Source organism: Rhinoraja longicauda, chromosome 3 (assembly GCF_053455715.1).
Source record: "Rhinoraja longicauda isolate Sanriku21f chromosome 3, sRhiLon1.1, whole genome shotgun sequence".
Taxonomy (NCBI): Eukaryota; Metazoa; Chordata; class Chondrichthyes; order Rajiformes; family Arhynchobatidae; genus Rhinoraja; species Rhinoraja longicauda.
In genome coordinates, this window is record NC_135955.1 from 42,690,445 (window position 1) to 42,716,253 (window position 25,809).

At 41.3% G+C, this 25,809-nt stretch overlaps 1 protein-coding gene across 5 annotated transcripts in view; it reads left to right on the plus strand.

Moving 5' to 3' along the window:
• The first annotated feature begins 12,306 nt into the window (after positions 1–12,306).
• mtap (methylthioadenosine phosphorylase) overlaps positions 12,307–25,809 on the plus strand; it is a 100,664-nt gene continuing 87,161 nt past the window's right edge. For 4 of the 5 annotated variants that reach the window (XM_078396043.1, XM_078396044.1, XM_078396047.1 and 1 more), the window contains exons 1-2: positions 12,307–12,531; positions 12,732–12,962. In XM_078396043.1, coding sequence (XP_078252169.1) covers positions 12,307–12,531; positions 12,732–12,962 — 456 coding nt within the window. The remainder of the gene's footprint in view (positions 12,532–12,731; positions 12,963–25,809) is intronic. The other variant, XM_078396046.1, reaches the window with a different exon arrangement.

Genomic DNA, 25,809 nt, shown 5'->3' on the forward strand with positions numbered 1-25,809 from the left:
CCCCCCAGAGAAGCTGTTTGACCTGCTAAGTACATTCAGTAGTTTGGTTTTGCTTGGTCAGAACAGGCCTATTACTTCCAGCTCCATCTTCACACTGTACAAAGCCTTGGTCCTCATACGTAGTTGCTTATATCTGCAGAACATAATTAAATACACCTGGCCTTTGTGCCAAAGCAACGGAAGAAGGACATTCAGACCAAAAGAATGGAGTAGAGACTTCATTCTATCACTGATCTATATCTTATGCTTGAAGAATGCTGTTGGCCTGGGTGTAGCAAAGAAGAAACTATCCCAGATCATTTCTAGGTCAGCCTAGAAGCTATTCAATTCTTTGACATGTTTTTAAAGTTTCAAAGTATTCATTTATTTGCTTTATGCAGCAAATTACACAGGAATGCCATAGCATAATCTTAGAGAATGCAAAGGAGCAAAATTATGACTTTTTGGATTTTGATAGGAAAAAAAAACTATCTTGAAATTGCTTTTAGCCACACACTCTATAAATGGTGGATTATACATTTTAAAGCCTATTTCTTATTTGGTCTCTTGACTCTTGTCGACTGGGGTTGGTTTCATTAGTGCCAGATGCCCTCTGGTGTTCAAAGGCAATTTTTGGTTCAGTCAGAATGAGTGAACATGGTGGAAGCAAGCAGTATTATTAATTTACACTCAGAACTGTACAATTCCAAGAGGAATTACTGGTCTGGTATTCTAGCACTTGAATGATTAAAACCAATTGCTAAAACCAAGTTTTAGAACAGCAACTTGGACGCAGCCTAATAGTTAAACCAGGGACCTTCTGGGCTTTGTAATACAAATATTTACAGGATAAACTCAGGGACACCATTTACAATGATGTTTTCTATTTTAGATGTCAAGCAGGCAAAGATGTGGAAACTAAATTTATGCTGCAAGATGAACAGAAGCAATTTCTTTGAAAACATTAACACAATATCTTCATTTAATAAGATGGCCCCACAAGATTATCTTTAAAACTGTTATTCATAGTTGCTTGTAGGTGGACACTGAGCATGTAGGCTCTGCCATTTGTGGCAAAGGATATTTTTACCCAACCATAAAATGTGGTTCATAATCTATGAGGCTTCTGAACATTATGATACAACCATATGTATGGGTACAATCACATCACCAATTAAACAATGTCAAGTGCATTTTGTTTGCACTACAGGTTTGGAGACAGTACTCATGATTTACTCCAGGACAAAATTGGACAAAGTTTTGTTGGGAGTTTTGCATACAATCTTTTATCTGCAATCTTTATTTCACATTGCGCTCATGCTTTCTCATTACTTTAAAACCTATTTGACGTAGAGTTTACCATTTCCCATTGAGAATTGTTCCATGGCTTGTTGAAGAGACAGAATGTAGCTTAACCGACTCACACTCCAAAGATCTGCTTTGCAAACAATGTGCTGAATAGACACCCAGGAATGGCACACTGTTGCTCAAAACCCTGCAAATGTTTTTGACTATCAGCCTGAGGGATGGCAAACATAATTCCTTTGCTGCTGACTGCAAATCTGAGATATGACTGGAGTCAGTAACAATGTGTGCAATAGATCAGTAAAGAGTTTGTGGATGACATTTAGATTTCGTGGTAGTGCAACAGAAGTGATGGTGCACACAGAGCCCATTCTAATTTGGTAGAATAAAAGAAGCTACTAATTCACCATTGCCCATTTAATGCTACTAAATGATGAACTTTTGAAAAGTAGGATTGCCTTCTGAGAAAATAAACTACAGAAATGAGCGCAATAAGGTAGCAAAAATGCTAATAGGTAAGATGATGATGTTTAAATATTATAAATGAAATAGTCATTTGTTGAACTGGATTCAGGAATTGATATTCCATTGGAAAATCTTTGGTCCTGGGATACTCGGTAGAATGTATGGAATAGGATTTCCCTCTTGTGCTGCAGGTACAGGGAGACAACATGTTTACTGACCTTTATACAAAATACATAACAGATGTAGCAGTGGCCTTGAGAAACCTAGAATGCAAGATATTCAAGGTGAGCTAACCAATTGGATTCAAAATTGGCTTGGAGGAAGGACTCAAAGAGTGGAAGTTGTTTTTCTGATTGAAGGCCTGTGACTAGTGGTGCCACAGGGGGTGGTATTGGGTCCACTGTTGTTTATAACTTACATACATTCATGTCATAGGAGCAGAATTAGGCCATTTGGCCCATCGATACTACTCTGCCATTCAATCATGTCTGATCTTTCTTTCCCTCTCAATCCCATTCTCCTGCTTCCCGTAATTTTTGACACCCTTTAAGGGCCTGTCCCACTTAGGTGATTTTTTAGGTGACTGCTGGCGACTGTCAAAGTCGTAGCAGATCGCCCAAATTTTCTTTTACCCTATGACATTGACCACGACAATGCCAAGTCAGGTCCATGCAAGTTACTTTTTTTGTGAAACTAGCACCTGGCTAAGAGATTACACTGTCTTCGGAAACATTGCGAAGTTCCCACGCTTATCAATGCTTCTCCGGCATCCTAATTTTCGCTGAAATCACTGACAAGTCTGTAATTACTTGAGAGTTTTGAAATATAACATCTTGCCCGGGTTACTTGAAAACCAAGCTTCACGGTAACAAGGCATAAACTGGATTGACTTCCGGTTTACTGATAGCAGTATTAAGAATTTAAATTTTAAACATGGTTAAATGGATTTTTGAGCGAGTGTGGGCATTCTATGAAAATGTACGGGAGATGCATATCTGGTTTCTGGGTTACATATCTGGGTTGGGAGCCTACTTTAAAAGTAATCACTGATGGCCATAAACATCGCGAAATTCCCACGCTTACCTGACCGTCAAACTGTCGCCTCCAATCTACCTGTCAAATGTTCTGACGGTAAATAAATTGGTTAAACACAAGTATTTTATGGTATCTTCAAATGACTTTACTTCTAAATGCATCTGCGACAACCTAGCAAACCTGGGGACAACATGCGAAAGTGCCCGCAATAAGCAACGATACCTGGCGACAAGCCAGTTGTCGCCGAGAAATTTCAATCCGGTTAATTTCTCAGCGACACGCCAAGATCCACTACGATTCTTTGAAGACTCCTCACGGTCATGGCTGCGACACCCCGGCAAACTGTCGGCGACAGCCTAGTCGCCGGCAGTTACCTTAAAATCACCTAAGTGGGACAGGCCCTTTACTACTCAAGAACCTGTCTTTCTCCACTTTAAAAATACCACATGACTTGGCCTTCACAGCCATCTGCAGCAATGAATTCCACGGATTCACCACCCTCTGGCTAAAGACATTCCTCCTCCTCTCCTTTCAAAAGGGACATCCTTTTATTCTGAAGCCGTGTACTCTGGTCCGAGACTCTCCCTCTAGTGTTCCCTCCACATCCATTCTTTCCAGGTCTTTCACCATTTGGTAAGTTTCAATGAGATCCCCATTCATCCTTCTGAACTCCAGCGAACACAGGCCTAAAACCTTCAAATGCTCATCCTGTTAAACCAATCATCCCTGGAATAAATCATGTAAACCTCGTCTTGATCCGCTCCAATGCCAGCACATCCTTTCTCAGGTGTAGGGCCCTAAACTGCGCACAATACTCCAATTCAGTCTGACCAGTGGCTTACAAAGCCTCACCATTACATCCCAGCTTTTATTTTCTAGTCCTCTCAAAATAAATGTCAACATTGCATTTGTTTTCCTTTTCACCAATTCAACCCGCAAATTAACCTTTTGGGAATCCTGCACCAGCACTCCAAAATCCCTTTGCACCTCCAATTTCTGAATTCTCTCCCCATTTACAAAATAGTGCATGTCTTTATTCCTACCACCAAAGTGCATGACCACACACTTTGCTATGCTGTATTCATCTGCCATTTCTTTGGCCACTCTCCCAACCTGTCCAAGTCCTTCTGCAGACACCCTTCTTCCTCGACACTACTTGCCCTTCCAATGATCTTCTTATCATCTGCAAACCTTCCCACAAAGCCATCAATTCCATCATACAAATTATTAATGTACAACGTGAAGAGTAATGGACCCAACACTGACCTCTGCGGAACACCAATGGTCAGCGGCAGCCAACCAGAACGTTTATTTCCACACTTTGCCTTCTGCCATTCAACCAATTTTCTATCCATGCTAGCATCTTCCCTCTGATATGTGTTTACCAGTCTCATGTGTGGCACTTTCTCAAAGGTCTTCTGAAAATCCAAGTAAACAACATCCATTGACTGTGCTGTTATTTACTTCCTCGAAGAATTCCAACAGATTTGTCAGGCAGGATCACTCCTTCACAAAATCATGCTAACTTTGGCTTATTTAAATGCTTCTAACTAGTCAGAAATCTCATCCCTAATAAAGGAGTCTAATATCTTACCAACCACTAAGTCAGGCTAATCGGCCTATAGTTTCTCCTCTTTTGCCTCGCTCCCTTCTTGAACAGTGGAATAACTTTTGCAATTTTCCAGTCCTCTGGGACCACTCCTGACTAGTGTTTCTTGAAAGATCACTAGTAATGCCTCCACAATCAATAAAGCTACCTCTGATAGGACCCGAGGGTTTAGTCCATCTGGTCCAGGTGACGTATCTACATTCTGACATTAGCTATTTGGATGATAATTTAACATTGTTAGTAAATTTGCAGATGGCACCAAAATTAGTAGCATAGTGGACAATAAGAAAGGATATCTAGGTTTACAACAGTTGGGAGGGCAAGCCACGGAATGACAAATGGAATTCAAATCTGACATGCAAGGTCTTGCACGTTGGTATGTCAAACCAAGGCAGGACTTACATAGTAAATGGTTGAGTCCTGGAAAGTGTCATAGAACAGAAAGATCGGGGAGAACATGTGCCTAGTTTCCTGAAAGTGGCCAGTCAGCAAGTTGGTGAAGGTGTTTAGCATGTTTGCCTTCATCAGGAAGGGTATCGAAGACAAAAGTTGGGACATCATGATGCAGCTGTACAGGTATTTGGAGTACTGTGTACAATTCTGGTCGTCTGGCTATTGGAAGGATGGCATTAGGAGGGCAATAATGCAAAAACTGCACGAGGATGTTACCTGGACATGTAGAAATGAGTTAATAGGAGGCTAGATAGACTGGGACATTATTCTTTGATTCATGGAAGGCCAAGTGGTGACCTTATTGAAGTATATAGCATCATGAGGGGCATGGATAAAGGGAACGCTCAGTGTTTTTCACCAAGGTGGAAGATTCTAAAGGATAGAGCCTTAATATGAGAGGGGAGAGATTTAAAAGAGACCCGAAGAGCAACTTTATAATTCAAAGGGTAGTCTGTACCTGGATTGAGTTACCATAGAAAAAAATAGATGTGGATGCAATTACAACTTTCAAAAGATATTTTGACTGGTAAATGGATCGGATGGGTTTAGAAAGATATGCAAAATGCAGAAAAATGGGATTAGCTTAGAATGCCAATTTGGTTGGCATGGACAAGGTGAGCCAAAGGGTCCATTTCCAGGTTGTATAGGTCTAATGTTCTATATCTGGAAGTTACAGATCAATCAATTAAATAGGTGCCAGAGATGTTCTGTAATATGTTTATTGTTTTGTAGTATTGCATAAACATGAGTTGTTAATGTTCAAATTAATTACAGTATGTTCAAGAATAATTGCTGCATTTTATGTTTACTTACTAGACATAAAATAAAGCAATGTAATAATTAGTACCTTGTCATATTTCACCAGATGTTTACTTGGTGGTTCTTAGAAGATATTCAAAACTAAGCATGGGTAAATTAAAAGTGGTAACATGTACATCAACTTTAGTTCAAAGCTATTGCAGTTGCTAGATTGTGTTCCCATACATGTAGCTTTTAGCCAGTGCAATTACATGGCAGCATATCATGATATGGGATGTACCTGCTGAATTCAGTGTTCTCAGTACCGTTCCATTCCAGTGAACCTCCCGCATGAAGCAAACTAACTAGAATTTCTAAACTGAAATCCCTTTTACTCCACCTTAAAACATATTAAAAAATACCTCCCAATTAACCAGTTTCCCATTCAACACAGCAATTGTCTTTCCCCCCCCCCATCAGCTCTTCATAGAGAAAACATAAATTTATTTACCTTTCAGGTGCAATTTGTCAGATTCCATTATTTTTCTTTACTGGAGGAAAACAGCTCAATGGAGTGTCAGCAAAGAGGGAATGTATTCACCAGCAAGCAGGCAGTAAAACTTTAAAATTAATTATTGGACATTGTTAAATTTCACCTGAAGCCCGAATGTTACCCTTTCTGACACACAACTTCCAATCAGAAATTCATCTTAGCTTTTTATCACCAAATCAACATTTTGTTTTGTGGTAGAGTTGTACGTTCATTTAATTTGATGATGTTGTACAATTATAATGCATTAAAACTGAGCTATGAAGTACAAAATTGACTTTAGTACTTTGAAAGATTTAGCTTTTAACAGCAAATTATATATATGGCAATGCTTAAAATAAACATAGAACTCAAAGTAATAATTTAAGAGGATGATCTTGAGTTCTGATTACAAATGAAAATATCTCAAGTCTCCTAAAGTACTGCATGGACTGGGCTTAATGAAGTGGGAGATTGCTAGTGACTCCTTTGCATTAGTAGATATTTTGAAATTATTAAACTGCTTAAATGGCACAACTTTTATAAAAGACACTTCAGGTGATGTTTGCAGATTCAGATAGTACAGGTAATAAATGGACTAGTCGAGTGTCATGATAATAATGAGGAGGTAATAGTTTCTCTGATCCAGTGCCAACATAAACTTAAAGGAGACTTTTTTGGCTCTGGGCAAAAACTGTCAAATAAGAAACATATGTGACTGTGTTCTAACTTCTCAAACATTAATTTTCAAACAAATACATTTCACACAGCCCACTCACCTTTCAACAGGTTTTTGTTTAAATAAAAATTACATTGGAAGAATGTAATCTGCAGTGCATCATGGGCTAACATTGCCTACTATGCTGCAAAAAAGTAGCTTTCCATTGTTGTAATGCAAATCTGCAAAAGATCACAACTACAGCTCATGCTTTTAAAAAATGAATTCCTGAATAAAATAGTGATTTTCTTTTTAAAGGAACACCTACAATTCATATTTTAATTGGTATCCCTTTTGCAAGTTGTGATGTATGTGACTTGATATTGAAAATTTATGCGACTTATCATAGACTGGCTCTAATATTACGAACAATATCGGAGACAGGAGGCATAAGCGACGTGGCCTTAAGTCCACTCCAGTATACAATAAGTGTGAAAAGAATGGTGAGGCTGCCAAATGAATTATGAATTCCTGTGTCCTCATTCATGATTATAGACAGCAATTCTACTGTCAGGATGTATTTTTGTACAGCACCGGGAGAAGACTCAAAGAAAAACAAGTGGAATGGAATAAAGGGCTATGTTGCTCCAGTTTTCTAGTTTAACAGCCAGGAGACAACTAGCTATGGGCTTAAACCATAAAATATACTGGATGTTAGGCATTGCTTTATCCTCTTCGAGGAAACTGAGGACTTAAGATTGTTTAGTGGTGTGGTGATTGCTTTTCTTCACACCTTTAAACCAGATCTACCTTTAAACAGAGGTTGCATAATTTAGAAAGACAAATTGCTTTATTAACATTTGGTGCAAGCAGTCACATTTGGAATACTTCTAATTATCTGATGGACTAGCCAGTTAGTTTACTTCTTTCCTTTTCACTCTATGTTTTATTTGGAAAGAAAAACCTCTCCTCCAGACTACTAGGTTGAAGAAATTTGAGGGAGGATGATGGGGAAGGTTGTTTAGATGAACATGGGAGATGTAGGATCGAGACTATTTTATTCCTTGTCATCAGACTTGTTTGCTCCTCTAAGAATTACAAAAGATTCTTCAGGTATCTTATGATCTCATGATCTTATGAGGTACTCTACAAAACTTTCTGGCTTCCCCTCATGAGAACTCGACTTCAGTAGTTGCTGGAAATCTGAAATAAAGGAGAATTCTGGGAAAAGCCAATAGGTCAGGGCGGATTTGTAGAAAGAGAAACGTGTGTTCAATCAGAACTGGTCAGGGGATTTAAAAGCAAATTTAAAAAATACAAATGCTGCAAACATGAAATAAAAATACAGAATGCTGGATACACTCTGTTGGCCAGCTGCATCCATTGCGAAAACCAGACAAAATCATGGGTCAACAGGATTTTCCCTTGATAGATCAACAACTTAAAACCCAACCTTACTCCTCCCCACAGAAGATATCTAACCTGCTGCACATCCAGTCATTTTGCGCTGATGTGAATTGGAACGGTTCGATTCCTGATGTAATTGCATGCAATTCCGCCCCAAGGCGGAAGTGTGATTAAATGGAAGATGAAGTACTGTCCAGGAATATGGTAGGCCTCATTAGAATACTGTAGGAAATGAAATTCACAGTGGGAGTGGGCTGTAGAATTAAAGCAATGGGCAACTGGGAGCTTGGGATCACCCTTTCAATCTGAACAGAGGTGCACTTCAGTGATGACAGTCTGGGCTCTCACTGCAATCGCCTGTAGTTTTAGATTTCCAGCAACTGTTGTTATCTGCATCAGTTCTGGAATACTTTTTTATTTTATTGCTTTCTCCTGTCCTTCCTCCAGTTATTGATATTATTAAGACTGCAAAATGTTGTGAACACTGCCCAGTACATCATTCCCCATGACCTCCCCACCATCGAAGGGATTTACCAGAGTTGCTGCTTCAGAAAGGTAGCCAGAATAATCAGAGACCCACACCACCCTGGCCACACACTCATTTCACCGCTGCCATCGAAAAGAAGGTATAGGAGCGTAAAAATTGTAACGTCCAAGTTCAGAAATAGCTTCTTCCTTACAGCCATCAGGTTATTAAAAATTCTAATAAGTGCAGTCATTAGTACAAAAGCATAATTAGAAAAAAACAAGTCTATAGTAGTACAAGAGGTTGGTTCTAGTAGGATTCGGGTTTTGTAGGTTGGTTAAGACCTGATAAATGTAGGAAACTAACTGGGTGGTGTCGGTGTGGGACCTCAGGCTTTCATATCTCCTGTGAGACATTCATCAGGGTAGGTTGCCAAATGGCCCATTCCAGACTGTGGGAGTACCTGCTATGGGGCGCACTGAAGCTTGGCAATACCATGGTGGTGTGAAGGTGAACCACAGTGTAGCCATTTCACTGCTGAATATTGAGGGGCAGAGTCCGGTAGGGACACTCCTGAAACACGGGCTGGGTTATCACCCCAGGCGGACACATGAGTGGCAAAGGTGTTTTGTTGTTTAAAGATAAGTGTAAACACCACCAAGTAGGACAATATTGAATGTATAACTCTGAGTATGGATGATGTATTTTTGCACCTTTTGTTTTGCATATTTTTGAAATTTTTGAATTGTTTATTTTTGGAAAAAATTATTCTGCCCGATAGTAGCAGTGAGAAGAAGGCTTAACACGGATTATGGGGTTCCCTGATGACAGATTTGCCTCAAGTAGATGCTTTTGATAGAGGGCAGTGCTGAGCTCATGATGGATCAATACGAGTCTACCACTTGCATTCCTGTGTATTGGAATTGCAATAGCAGGCCGTGATGCAACCAGGCAAAATACTTTCTATAGTACAGCTGCAAAGTTTGTCAGAATATTTGGAGATGTACCAAATCTCTTTAGGTTTCTAAGTCGAAGACTTGGTGAACCTTCTTTGTGATTACTGGGCCCAGGACAGGTCATAGAGATGATAACGCCCATAAACGCTGAATATACAGATGACACTCAAGCTGTGCTTAGCCACACAGTCATGGGTATAGTCACAGACAAGGGGGTGGAGCATGTAGTCATCACATACACCTGTGTTGATGGTCAGTGAGGAAGAGATAATGTTACTGATCCACACTGTTTGAGGTCTGCCGAGGAGGAAGTTGAAGGCTCAGGTTAAAAAGAGGGAAACAATGGTTCAGGTCAACTACTGCTTCAATCAAAGTTCTGACCAAAGTCTTCAGACTAATGCTGTTTAGTGAGAGCGTTAAATTTAAAAAAAATACATGAAGCTGTATTTTTATTTTTTACCTATTTCACCAAATAAGCAGGGTAGTCTATTTCAACATCATATTTTGACAAATATTAGATATTCAAATCCTGACTTGCCATGTTTAAAGCAAAAACTTTGTCCCAATATTGGCAGAAAAGAATGTGTACTTATCAAAAATTCTTGATATATAGTTTTTTGTTTCCTTTTCTGGCAGGCAGATTTGTGAAGTAGATGCACAAATGTGCTTTCTGGGCCTGTGTTGATACTTTTTAATCAAGAAAGGGCTCACAAATCAAATGCTGTATTGAGCTGTAAGTGGAATGGGTGGTGTAGTAAGGAACTGCCGATACTGGTGTAAACTGAAAATAGACACAAAATGCCAGAGTAACTCAGCGGGACAGGCTTCTGGAAAGAAGGATTGGGCGATGTTTCGGGTCGAGACTCGTTCACAAATAACGCCACTCGTTCATTAAATTCATATTTACTGCAAATGGATAGCTGACACAGGCGATTATTTAAAATCACTGAATCATGCGTCAAATATATTTAGTAATTTCCCTAGATTGTTTTTTAATGTAGTCGATTTCCCTGATACCTATTCATTTCTACTTTATTGTTGTAGATTATGAACATTCACAACAATTACCATCATCAGCCCGCCCCCGACATCAGTCTGAAGAAGGGTCTCGACCCGAAACGTCACCAATTCCTTCTCTCCCGAGATGCTGCCTGACCTGCTGAGTTACTCCAGCATTTTGTGAATAAATACCTTCGATTTGTACCAGTATTTGCAGTTATCTTCTTATATAATTACCATCATCAACAACCCCAGGGGGAAGCAGGGACATCAACATACTACTGGAGGCTTGTATAGGTCCAAACTAGATTTTGATTTTCACCAAACCATTCAGTTCAATTCCTTAAAGTAAAAAGAGGGTGAGAAGGCATTTAGAATGTTTAGAAGGTAATAGAAACAATGACAGTGGAGATAATCAGTGTAAGAAATTTGGACTTGCTCTGCATATTTCTTAACATTTATTTTGAGGGCAAAGTTGAAAGAATTGAAAAGGCAGTCAGGAAAATAAAGACGTGTTGTCTTTTTCAGTACCTCTGCACGTGTCAAAGTGCTTTACATTGGCTTCAGTAGTCTTTTCTCAAATATAGGAAATGTTTGATTAAAGAGTTATTAGATCTTAAAACAGACACAAACGATGAGAAGATAGAGGATGTTGTGGGGAATTTTATAATAACAGGGTTGAGTTTTGTAGCTGTTATTGATAACCTCAAATGGATTATTATCTCTCAGATAAAGAGTGGAGTAGTCTGAATGGAGTTAAGTGTATTGAATTCATAATTAATGAGTAAGAACCAGAAAGACAAGGTAAACAGTTTTCATGCAGTCAGCTCTGATGCAAGAGTGATGCAAGCATATTTCAAAGGAGACTTTGCAGTGACAAGATTTTTAGTTCTTTGACGTAAGAGCAGAAGATTGGCACTAAATAGATGGGTCTTTTCTTGATGAAAAGTATCAACATAGGCCCAGAAACCACATTTGTGCATCCATTTCTTAATCTGATTATTCTCCAGGATTTTCATAAATTTGATCTTCATCAAAAGTCAATGGAGATGGTGGAGGCTTCACACTGGAGGTTGGACATGTTACCTGTAATAGGTTAAAGCACCAGAGCCCCACATTTATCAAACTGACCAGTGGGAAACAATGACAGGACCAAAACAAAAAAAAAGAAAGATCTGACATCGTCTTGAGGAAAGATTGAAAAGACTAGGCTTGTCTTCACTGGAGTTTAGAAGGATGAGAGGGGATCTTATAGAGACATATAAAATTATAAAAGGACTGGACAAGCTAGATGCAGGAAAAATGTTCCCAATGTTGGGAGAGCCCAGAACCAGGGGCCAGTCTTAGAATAAATATGTTTTAAATTGGATGTTTTAAATGGCAGGCAATTCACCAGGGAAGAACCATAGTACCACTATGGAAAGTTAGGAATGTTGACAAATTCATATTGCACATTAACCTCGTGTATAAAACTGTGCTCACATTTTCAGTATGTCAATCATCCAAAGTGTATATCAAGCTAACAGAAAGCCTGAAAACTTAGCAATACTGAATGTATCAAACTGATGACAACATATTTTTTAAAACAGGGAATGTAACCAGCAGCAACAAAGGGTAACAACAAGTATTAAACACATACATTTTCAAGGCCAGCGTTTGCCAATTCATACCACAAGCAACATATTTTTCTTGACAACACTATCAATCATGGTGGCAATGCAAAGGATTACAGTTACATTAGAAAGTGTGACAACAAGTGCGCATTTCCGTAGCATTTTTCAGAAAAAAAGACTATTCCAAGTTACTTCAGTCGAAGTACTTTTGACGTCTAATTACAACTGTAATGCAGGCGGACATTTGAATGTGCAGCGGGTTCAAAACAAAAACTGGACAATCGATTTTTGTAGAAGTTGGCCGAGTAATAAATTGCAGGTAAGACGCTGAACTCCTGTTGTAGACAAAATTACAAAGATCAGGCACTGGGCGGATAGCCCAGCTACGACATTTTGATTCCCAATTTCAATTCTGTAGCCGGGGATTGTCCAGGGCGAAAGGTTATTCCCCCCTCGGGCAAAAGTTGTACTTGTTTTTAACATGACCATTTATCCATAAAACCTCTTTTCTTTGTTTAGTTGACGCGGTTCCATTCAAAGTCTTGTTTCGGTTCCGGTTTAATCGAAGATTTATTCGCTCTTTATCCGAAGCTAAAGGTCCCGGCGTTCATAAATAAACACAGCTTCTCATCACTTGCAAAGCATCCACTCGTCCACCCTCTCCCTGCAGCAATTGGCGGACAGGGTCTGAATGTGCCAACTCAGCAACCGGAAACCCAGCCTTGCGGAATTAACATGGCATCGGTGAAGGTAGGGGGTCTGCGTGTGTGTGTGTGTTCTAGTGGTCGTGTAGCTGCTGGGTGTCTGTTTGTGCGTGTTGGGTGTCTGTTTGTGCTGGGTGTCTGTTTGTGGGTGCACTCTAGAGTGGTCGGTGCAACATGTCTATATGTATAATATATGGCAATACATTGGGTCTCCGTGCACCATGTGTGAAGCTCGATGCGCCGTGTGCTTGTGCACGGAACTCGATGCACGCCACGACTCAGCCGTTCCATTCATCAGGCGGCGGCGGCGGCGCCTCCGCCACTTGGCGCGAGAGAGTGAGCGAACTGGAGCGAGCGCATGAGCACCGCGAACTGTTAGCGGGGTTCGAAAGCGTTGGTTTAACGCAAAGCTACTAGAGGAGCAAGATAGACCACTCGACTCTGAAAACCGTAGCGGGTCATGGGTAAATTTCACCGCCATTTTAGTAAGCAGATTCTGTGTGCCAGACTGGGCAGTGTTCACAACTCTGCGATTTCTTCGTATATAAAATGTTTGCAAACAATTATTTTTGTTCAACGTCTTGGATAAGTTGATAGTTGACATCTTTAAACTTTGGATATTCGTGATCTTTAAACTGATTGAATATTTACACTAGAGAACAACTCTGTATCTGGCCAGTTGATCATATTAAATGTAGCGTTCCGCAGAGACCGTTCCCTCCATAACTCCCTGGTCCACTCGTCCCTTCCTACCCAAACCACCCCATCCCCGGGCACTTTCCCCTGTAACCGCAGGAGATGCAACACCTGTCCCTTTACCTCCCCCCTCAACTCCATCCAAGGACCCAAACAGTCTTTCCAGGTGAGACAGAGGTTCACCTGCACCTCCTCCAACCTCATCTATTGCATCCGCTGCTCCAGATGTCAACTTATTTACATCGGCGAAACCAAACGCAGGCTCGGCGATCGCTTCGCTCAACACCTGCGCTCAGTCCGCGTTGGCCAATCTGATCTCCCGGTGGCCGAGCACTTCAACTCCCCCTTCCAGTCTGACCTTTCTGTCATGGGCCTCCTCCAGTGCCATAGTGAGGCCCACCGGAAATTGGAGGAACAGCACCTCATATTTCGCCTGGGCAGCTTGCGGCCCAGTGGTATGAACATCGACTTCTCCAACTTTAGATAGTTCCTCTGGACCTCTATTCCCCTTCCCAGATCTCCCTCTATCTTCCTGTCTCCACTTATATCCTTCCTTTGTCCCGCCCCCCTGACATCAGTCTGAAGAAGGGTCTCGACCCGAAAAGTCACCCATTCCTTCTCTCCCGACATGCTGCCTGACCTGCTGAGTTATTCCAGCATTTTGTGAATAAATACCTTCGATTTGTACCAGCATCTGCAGTTATTTTCTTATATTAAATGAACTGTTCTTTGCTTTCTCTGTTAATTTTAATTTCATCTCCACGAGCTGTATTTCTTTTTGTTTTATTTAAAAAAGTCATGGAAGCAGAGATTAGGCATTTGCAAAAAATAGAGCTCTACTGTATCCACAATATAATTGAAAAGACATTTAACTATACTTAGAGGCAAGAATATTTGAATGGGTGAATTGATAAGTTATAAACCCTTGACAGCCAATAAAATAACCAATGCTGCCTGACGTGGTACAGAAGCATGAATCCAATTCAAATAGACACAGTGGCGGAGTAAATCACTGGGTCAGGCAGCATCTCTGGAGAGAAGGAATGGTTGACGTTTCTGGACGACACCCTTTCTTTGGACTGAGAATCAAGGGAAATGAGAGAAATAGAACAAAGGAATGAAAGATATGCAAAAAGTAAGGAGGATCAACGCAAGCTGGAGCACACGCTGGTCCATTGTTGGTGGTGGGCTAAATGTTAACGAGTTATCCAGGCAGCAAAACTCAACAGGATGACAGTGAAACGAGTATGATGACTAGGGTGGGAGGGTGGGGGATGGAGAGAGGGGATGCAAGGAAGGGTTACTTGAAATTAGAGAAATCAATATTCTGCTGGGTTGCAATATACTGCTGTATTGTCATAAGATAATAAATGATGGTAGATGGAAGGTCAAGCATGAGGCATGCCGGGGAGCGAACAACATCACTTCACGTGTCCTGCAGGAGCTGAGCCTGGTCCACTGTGGGAAGTTCAGCGGCGCCACTCCTCCCCGGATTGAGCCCGTATTCAACATGACTGCCAGTGAAGCAACTAGGGTGGAACTAGCTTTTCCATGGCTCGGTGGGAGCTCAGAGGGCTTGCCAATGTTTTTGTTTTGAAGGGTTTGAAGGGTTTTGAAGGTTATGGGTTTTTACTCGTGTTTTCTTTCACTTGAGTTGTAATGTTTACTCGAGCTGGGTCGAGGCGGGCTTTTTACGTGCTTTCTTTTACTCAAGGTGGGTTTTTAACTCGGGGTGTTTTTTAAAAAACTCAAGGCAGCATCTTTACTCGCTTTTTAAAAATCAAGGTGTGTTTTTAACTTGTTGGATTTTTTAGTGGAGGCAGGCTTTAACTCGTATGCTTTTTTTAACGCGGCGTATTTTTAGCTTACTATGATTTTTTACTCTTGTGCTTTTGAGTCGAGGTGGGCTTTTTACTCAAGGTGGGTTATTTTAGTCGAGGCAGGCTTTTAACTGTTTTCTTTAAATTTGGTGTGTTTAATCTCAGCGTGTATTTTGTGCAATTTGTGACGTATCTACTGAGAGAGCATTGGTCAACCCTACTATTCATAGTCATATTTATATGCCTTTGGATTTTTACAATACACGATGTGGACATTGAACTTTCACAACTCTTGATTTTGGACCACTGGACTGCCCCACCCACTGTCTATAATACCAAAGTCACCGTGAACTCGTTCCATTCTGCATTTGGATCTCAACCAAAAATATTGAAACAACAATGTATCACTAGAAACAAACCACTGGTCCAAATTTGTCTTTCTGCACTACTGGCTGGAGATATTGAACTGAATCCAGGTCCTAGGCCGCTGAAGTACCGCTGCCAATTTTGTTATAAAGCCGCCAAATGGGGCCAAAAAGCTATGGAATGTGAGCATTGTAATGGCTGGCTGCATGCATCTTGCTTAGACATGGATGACAACATGTAAGACATTTTTAGTAACCATCCTTCATACTCTTGGATGTTAATAAACTGTGGCATGCCAAATTTTACCACGTCATTCTTTGAACTTTCAAACAGTTTTGAACCACTGAATAAGACTTCTCGTGTTTTAGAAACTAACAATGACCATTCTGGTGCTGACGCTGCTCAATTAGGAGAACCCATTTTTTAAAATTCAAGCCCCAGAAGTCATGTAGTAAGGCCAAATCCAAGCTAGGGTTGAAGCGTAAGAAGTCAACTGTGATGAACCTGAAAATAACTCATCGAAGCTGTTGCAGTATCATGGCCAAACTCCCCAATTTTGAAGCAGTCTTGGCTCTGGAAGACCCCAAAGTGGTGATAGGTACAGAGTCCTGGTTAAACAACTCCATCGCGACTGGTGAAGGGTCGCACCTTGATCTCTTTCGCCGTGATCGTCAAAATGCTGCGGGGTGGGGGGGGGGGGGGGGTGTTTTAATAACCATTAAGAACACCCTTGTTGCATCTGTTGAAACCAATCTCCAGACAGACTGTGAGCTGATATGGATCTCATTAGTGTTAAAGGTGTATCTCCTGTGCAAATAGGGGCCTTTTACAGGCCTTCCTCATCAGATGGAGACTATTTTAAAGAACTAGATACTGCCCTTGCCAAAATACCACCAAACGCAAGTATTTGGTTATTGGGCGATTTTAATGTACCTGATATTGTTTGGGAATCCGTAGCCTTTAAACCTTGTGGACAACACCCTGCCATCAGTAAGTATTTGATAGACATCTTTAATGATCACAATCTCCACCAGCTTGTAAAAAAGACTACTAGAGAAAACAATATTCTTGACTTGTGCCTTACCAACACTCCTGCTGCTGCAAACTTTGTTAAAGTCCAGTGTGGTATCAGTGCCCACAAAATGGTTGTCGTTGGAGTGGTTTTGAAACCTAAGATCACCAGACCACCAAGACGCAAAGTTTACCTGTATGCAAAAGCCAACTTTGCAGGAGTTGATAGTGATATGGAACAGTTTTGTGACAATTTGACTGATAACTTGATTAAAAGTAGCTTGACTGAAGAATTATATATATCTTTTAAAAGTGCTTTCTTTAGTTCAATAGAGAAGCATATTCTAAGATGAGCTTCAGTTGCTTTTCTTACCCATGGGTCAACAGTTCCATAAAGAGAGATATTAACAGAAAGAACTGTCTATATAATAATTTAAAAAATATGGCTGCTGCTTGCTGGGCTAGTTTTAGACAACTTCGCAAGCACATTGACAGGAACATTCGTATTGCCCATAAATCCTACATCTGAGTTGTTATTAGTGGTAGCCTCAGAACCGCAAACACCCGGCCATTCTGGAACTTCATAAAATCCAAGCGAAAGGAAGTCTGTGGAGTTTTACCTTTGCACCTTTGCACATTAACCGTTGCAAATAATACCATTATTTCAGCTGCAAAGGATAAAGCAAAAGCTCTTGGTCGTCAGTTTTGCTCTGTTTTTACCAGACAAAACAATTTGATTTTCCAGATCATGGCCTTAGTAGCGTTCCAGATATTGGCGACTTGCTCATCACCAAAGAGGGAGTTGAAAGATTTTTGTCTGAATTGAATCCTTATAAAGCCTGTGGCGCAGACAGCATAACTGCCTGTTTTTAAATCATGTTCTTCAAGCATTGCTCCAATCCTCCAGATATTATTCCAGAAATCAATTTCTTCTGAAGAACTACCGTGTGATTGGCGTGATGCAAACAACTCTCCAATTTACAAAAGGAGCGACCGCTCAAATCCTGCCAATTATTGTCCGGTATCCTTGACTTCAATTGTCTGCAAACCCCTTGAACACATTATTCATGGCCGTGTTATGAGGCATTTTGAAATACACAATATACTAACTGACCAGCAGCATGGATTCCGCAAAGGCAGGTCATGCGAGACCCAGCTCTCTGTCCTGGTTAATGATCTGCAAACAATCCTGGATAACAGGACAGGCCGATCTTATTATAATGGACTTTAGCAAGGCCTTCGACACTGTTCCCCACCGTAGGTTTATGGCTAAGCTACACCACGTTGGCATCCGAAATAACATCTGCTCCTGGATTGATTAATTCCTCACCAAATGACATCAATAGATTGTAGTAGATGGTGTCATCACAATAAACTCCAGTTGAGTCCGTCCGGCATGCCATAGGGAACGGTGCTGGGACCCTTGCTGAGACTCTTCGCAGACGACTGCATTGTGTACCGAGAGATCAAAGCTGCTGAAGATGCCAAGGTTCTTCAAAATGACATAAACTATCTTTGCAATTGGGAAACCATTTGACAAATGGGTTTCAATTACACCCAATGCTTTTCCATGAAAGTTACTCAAAGTCAAGCCGATCATAAACCGGTACAAGACGGGAGACAACCTGCTTAAAGAAGTTGATCACCATCCATACCTGGGAGTTGAACTAACATCTGGCCTAGCCTGGAACAGACACATAAACCAGATTGCCACAAAAGCAAACAGAACTTTGTGCCTTCTCCGGAGAAATTTATCCGGTTGTGACAAACCAACAAAGGAGGTAGCGTACAAAACACTTGTCCGCCTACTGTTGGAATATTGCCAGACAATATGGGACCCTCACCAGAAAAATAACATTGACACCCTTGACAAGTCAAGTCAAGTCAATTTTATTTGTATAGCACATTTAAACACAACCCACGTTGACCAAAGTGCTGTACATCAGTGCAGGTACTAAAAAAGAACATGCAATAGCTCACAAACCTAACAACACATACATAAACAGTATACAGCGCCCCCTCAGAGGGCCTCAAATGCTAGGGAATAGAAGTAGGTTTTGAGCCTGGATTTAAAGGAGTCGATGGACGGGGCAGTTCTGATGGGGAGTGGGATGCTGTTCCACAGTCTAAGAGCTGCAACCGCAAAAGAGCGGTCCAAGGTTCAGAGGCGGGCTGCACGGTTTGCTTGTGATGACTACTCAAGCAGTCAAGCGTCTCTGATATGTTAAATCGCCTTGGCTGGGAGTCGATGGAGTCAAGACGCACCAAATCTCACTTATGTACTGCCTACAAAGAGACTCATGGCATCATCCCCAGAAACATATCTCACTTAATTAAATCCAATACCCAGAAATTTACAAGACAGTCCTCGGGTTATTTCATTTATACTAGAATTAGAACAAACAAAAATAGATCCATGGAATATCCCAGAGTGGAACATCCTTCCCGACACCACCAGATGTACACCAAACTTGTCCACATAAAAATCTAAATAACCTTTTTGCAACCAGTACCCACATGAGCGAAACCTGCACGAGATAGCCCAGCTGTTGGCGGTTGTGCAGGAGAAAGCATAAAGCAGAAAAGGCCATTCAGCCCATTAAGTTTATTCTGCTATTCAATCATGGCTGATTTATCGAAACCCCATTCTCCTGCCTTCTCCCCATAACCTCTGACACCTGTACTAATCAAAATCTATCTATCTCTGCCATAAAAATATCCACTGACCTTGCCTCCACGGCCTTTTGTGGCATTGTAAGCTGCCAAAGCAAAATATGAGATGCTGTTCCTCCAAATGGCGTTTGGCCTCACTCTGACAGTGGAGGAGGCCTAGGTCAGTAAGGGAATGGGAGGGCGAGTTAAAGTGTTTAGCAACCAGGAGATTGTGTAGACCAAGGGGAACTAAGCGAAGGTTTTCAGCGAAACAATTGCCCAGTCTGTGCTTTGTCTCACTGATATATAGGAGTCCATACCTGGAACAAAGGATGCAGTAGATGAGGTTGGAAGGAGGTGCAAGTGAACCTCTGCCTAATCTGAAAGGACTGTCAGAGCCTTTGGACATTGTCGAGGGAGGAGCTATAGGGACAGTTGCATCTCTTGCGGTTGCAGGAGAAGATATCTGGGGAGGGGGTGGTTTGGGTGGGAAGGGTTATTAACCAGGGAGTTGCGGAGGGAACAGTCTCTGCGGAAAAGGGTGGGGATGGGAAGATGTGACTAGTGGTGGGATCCTGTTGGAGGTGGTGAAAATGTCAGAGGATTATGTGCTTTGTGTGACGGTTGATGGGGTGAAAGGTGAGGACTAGGGGTCTCTGTCCTTGTTGCAACTGGGGAGAGGGAGCAAGAGTGGAGCTGCGGGGTACCGAGGAGACACATGTGAGGGCCTCATTTATGATAGAAGAGGGGAACACCTGTTCCCTAAAGAATGAGGACATATCGGATGTGGATTGCACTGAGATGGTACACAAGCATTGCCATTTTGTAAGATTCAAATCGAAAGTTGGTAAAAATGTAGTCTTAGCTTGGCTATAAAGGCCTATTGTCCTAGTAGCGGCACTGGCCTGTAGTTGCAGGGGTCGGCCTGGCAAGGTCTAACATTAGCTTTGTTGATGTCCTCCACTGCTACTGCAGGCCATGTCCAATCCACTGTCCAATCCACAATCCATCCATGTTCAATCCTCTGCTAGGAGTTGCGCCTGATCCACTCAACCCCATGGCTATTGCAAGGCCTCTAGCAGCCCACTTCACCGTTGCCTCCATCTGTTCACATCGAGCTATAAACATGCTGTCCCTCGCCTCACGTGGCCACCGCTCAGCCTCCGTGTCCTGGGATGCTTCCCACAGCCGACCTCAGAATGGCCAGCTTGTGCCTCAGCTCAAAGTGTAGTTATCCCAGCTCAAATACCAGACCTGTTCTATTCCTGCATCTGTGGTAATGACCATCTTGAATCTAAATATGTCAAAAATCTCTACAGCAACTCTGTCGATGAGGACAGGGTTATGTTCATGACTTGCTTCCTTGGGTCAAAAACTATTCCTTTTTCTTGCCGAAGTTAAGGAAATCATTATAGATCTTCCAACTATAGTTATTGCGTTTAACAGTTGCTCTGCAGTAAGACAATCTTAATTTGCTGGCTTGCTTTCTTTAAATTGCCTTTCATGGTTATTAGATTGAATCTATTGTAAGCTATCACTGCCATATGAACTCTATTGATATTCATTGATCGAATTCCTTCTCTTCATCTTCTCTTTTAAATGTTTGATCATGATCACAGTAGATGATATGTACCATATTTTTATATCCTCAAACTGATTTCTAAAATCTTTAAATTCCATGGAATATCCTGTTGTGCGGGTGGTGCTTCCCCTGACATTCATTAACGCATGAGAAGATCTCAACCCAACTTTCCTTCATCACCCTTAAATAGAATCCTCTCATATTTGTACTTCAGGACCTCTACAAGTTCCCTCAATGGTTTCTTCCTTTTCCAGTCTCACACTTCCTGAACAATTGGGTCTGTTTTCTATTAAATGACTTAAATAACCTCTATCACCTCTTAAATAACCGGCACATTAACTTTATTGACTTTAGCAAGCACAGTGGAGTACATGACTCCATCGGCATCAATGGTGTGATGTTGAGAGCTTCAAGTTCCTTAGCGTTAATATCACCAGTGACCTGTCGTGGATTACTGTGGGGTTGCATCACTACTTGGTTTGGGAGCAGCTCTGCCCAAGACTGCAAGAAATCACAAAGAGGTCCAGTTCATCATAGAGACCAGACTTCCCACAACTGCCTCCAACTACCCTTCATGTTGCCTCAGTAAAACAGCTAACATAATCAAAGACTTGTCCCACCCCTGTCATTCCTCCTCCTCACTGCTCCCATCCGACAGAACTTACAGAAGCTTGAAATCATGCACCATCGGACGAGAACAGTTTCTTCCCCTCTGATATTATGTTTCTGAACTATCCTTCCATAAGCTAGGGTACTGTTCGATTCACCTCTATCCTAGTGAGGCTATTAGACTTTGTCTAAGGAACTGATGCATTACAATGTTGAGAACTGAATTCTGCACTCTCTTATCTATTGTACTTGAGTTTGAACAAATTGTATCTATGTATGGTATATCTAATCTGTTTGGGTAGCATGCAAAACAAAGGTTTTCACTGTACCATTGTTGGCATATGTCCATCTGCAGGAGATGATGGTGAAGATTTGGTATTCTCCCGCTTGGAGAGGGGAATGTTTCATCTGCGGTTACATTTCCTACTGTGGGTGACTAGGCCAATCCTTGACAATAGACAATAGGTGCAGGAGTAGGCCATTTGGCCCTTCGAGCCAGCACCACCATTCAATGTGATCATGGCTGATCATTCTCAATCAGTACCCTGTTCCTGCCTTCTCCCCATACCCCCTGACTCCGCTATCCTTAAGAGTTCTATCTAGCTCTCTTGAATGCATTCAGAGAATTGGCCTCCACTGCCTTCTGAGGCAGATAATTCCACAGATTTACAACATTGAATGGCGGTGTTGGCTCGAAGGGCCGAATGGCCTACTCCTGCACCTACTGTCTATTGTCTATTTCGATTTTTGTTTCCTCCAATTTTCTCAACTCTGTCATTTATGTATGAAGTAAAGAATATTTGTCCCGGTGAAGACCATGTTGATCCAAACAGCTTTTTTATTTACCCTATTCTTATCCTGTTCTTGGAAACACAATTGTATTGTTGTGGCAACATTTGCCTAGAATCAACAGTTTTTATAATGTGTCTTGAATCTCTGGTGCACAATCCGGTTCAACTGGCACACAGTTCAGGTTTATGCACAAATGTGATCATTTGGAGATAATTGCTGGCAGTCACAGGTCCCCCTACATGAAGTAGCTGTTGGTGAAGCAAAAAGGGAAGAGAATTATTTGAAACATCACTAGATGGCAGCATTAATGCTATAATGTAGGGATGTGTGAAATTGGCTATTTTAATAATGATGCCATCAAGGAAAGGATAGAATGCGTGAAACAAGAGGCAATATAAATAATATGCCCATTGTGTAAAATGAAGTGAGTATAAATGCTGGTATATATACTGAAGATGACTGGCTTGTTTCTATGCTATAGATAGTGCCATAGTGCTCTACTCAACAACCAAAAGTCTGTAGCCTCCTTTTGCTCTGGTATTTTATTTCATTCTTCATATGTTTAAATTATAATGTTTTATTTTAAATTGTCTATTGTATATCGTGTTGTTATTTGCGAGCAAAGCACCAAGACAAATTCCTTGTATGTATGCATATTTGGCAAATCAAATTTATTCAATTCAACATGTAGGTAGCTGATTATTGCAGATGGAGTTAATTATTTCTTAGCATAAGTTGGCATAATCAGTTAGATTGTACTTTGGCTTTGGGCTTGGTTTTCTTGGATGAGCACATATCTTCAAGTCAAGTTAAATTTATTTGTCACATACACATACACGATGTGCAGTGAAATGAAAGTGGCAATGCCTGCGGGTTGTGCACAAAAAGAATTACAGTTACAGCATATAAATAAAGTTAATAAGTTACTATTAGTGTCGACAAAAATTTAGTCTCTGGGGTTATAAAAGTTGACAGTCCTGATGGCCTGTGGGAAGAAGCTCCGTCTCATCCTCTTCGTTTTCACAGCGTGACAGCGGAGGTGTTTGCCTGATCGTAGCATCTGGAACAGTCCGTTACTGGGGTGGCAGGGGTCCCTCATGATCTTGCTTGCTCTGGATCTGCACCTCCTGATGTATAGGTCCTGCAGGGGGACGAGTGTAGTTCTTATGGTGCGTTCTGCCGAACGCACTACTCTCTGCAGGGCCATCCTGTCCTGGGCAGAGCTGTTCCCAAAACAAAACTGTAATGTTGTCGGACAGGATGCTCTCTACAGCCCCAGAGTAGAAGCAATGAAGGATCCTCAGAGACACTCTGAATTTCCTCAGTTGTCTAAGGTGGTAAAGGCGCTGCTTAGCCTTACCCACCAGTGCGGCAATGTGCGTTGCCCACGTCAGATCCTCTGCGATGCGGACTCCCAAGTATTTAAAACTGCTCACCCTATCCACAATAGACCCATTTATCTCCAGTGGCGTGTACGTCCTTGGATGTTTAGCCCTTCTGAAGTCCACAATCAGCTCCTTTGTTTTAGTGACAGTCAAGAGGAATTCTTGGTATTATAGCACGTACTTTGTGTTTTAATTGGATTCTTTAATATGTGGTAGGCATGTGTGAAAGTGACTATTTTAATAATAGATGCATTCAAGGAGAGGATAGAGTGCATGAAGCAAGAGGCAATATAAATAATATGCTAATTGTGTAAAGTGATGAGTGTAAATGCTGGTATATATACTAAGGCTGATTGGCTTGTTTCAATGCTATGGACTCGGTTCCATAGAAATTGGATGGGAAATGCCATGCTTTTGTGTATTGAGTGATCACCTTTGACTGATATATCATACAAAGGAGAAACCTTACTTCCAGTAAGGCTCTGAGCAAAACAATTATTGACCCTTTTAGTTTGAGTACTTAAAGTGCATTTGCAGGTGCCATGGAAAATGATTTTGTTTAGTTGAACTTTTGTTTCCAATTGCATGCAAAACCATGCAATTGGAAAGGTGTTTTTCTTTGCTTATCTTTCTATTTAATGTTTTTCTGTTAAATAAGCAGGATTTTTCTCCCTTGTTTCAGTTTTTTTTCCCTTTTTCTCCCTTGCAAGCAGTGAAGAAAGCGAATGGTATGTTGGCATTCATAGCAAGAGGATTTGAGTTTAGGAGCAGGGAGGTTCTGCTGCAGTTGTACAGGGCCTTGGTGAGACCGCACCTGGAGTATTGTGTGCAGTTTTGGTCTCCTAACCTGAGGAAAGACGTTCTTGCCTTAGAGGGAGTACAGAGAAGGTTCACCAGATTAATCCCTGGGATGGCGGGACTTGCATATGAGGAAAGACTGGATAGACTGGGCTTGTACTCGCTGGAATTTAGAAGACTGAGGGGGGATCTTATAGAAACATATAAAATTCTTAAGGGGTTGGAGAGGCTAGATGCGGGAAGATTGTTCCCGATGTTGGGGGAGTCCAGAACCAGGGGTCACAGCTTAAGGATAAGGGGGAAGTCTTTTAAGACCGAGATGAGAAAACATTTCTTCACACAGAGAGTGGTGAGTCTGTGGAATTCTCTGCCACAGAAGGTAGTTGAGGCCAGTTCATTGGCTATATTTAAGAGGGAGTTAGATGTGGCCCTTTTTGCTAAAGGGATCAGGGGGTATGGAGAGAAGGCAGGTACAGGCTACTGAGCTGGATGATCAGCCATGATCGTATTGAATGGCGGTGAGGGGCCGAATGGCCTACTCCTGCACCTATTTTCTATGTTTCTCTGTTTAGGAAATCATGATCTGTCAAAAACATATGGATGATATATGTATATAGCAGAAAACATGGCACTACATACTGTTCACCATCTGTAACAGTGTGCCTTTCAAAGGGAGACAGAAATCTAATTAAATAATAGTCTTAAAGCCAATTGTGTTTGTGCCTGCTGTCAATTTAAATAGGGGGTGTCATGTGTGGAGGAGTCAAGGTAGGTGGGTATCTTTTTCAAGAATATAAGGTGTTTTTATAACTATTGTATTGAAATCAGTGCATTTATTGGTTAGATCTTGAAGGCTACCTGAGAGAAGAAAATAAATGAGAGAAGAGAAGAAAATAAATGTTTAAGTTATTTCTTTGTAGTGTAAGGGGAGAAAAGTCAATATAGTTAGTACTCCTGAAATTGATCAAATCCGCTGGCATCAACTGCTCTGCATGTTCTGTGTGTGACGGAGCAATGCCAGGGTTTGTTGAGAAGTCCTGCCAAACAAAATTGTGATAAATACATATGGCACTCGGGAAATAGTCTCCACCAGGACCAGAGGACATAGTTTTAACATAATACACCAGATGAGAGGTTAATGAGTTATGGTGCTCTGTTTGAAACACCATAGTAATTTTAGTT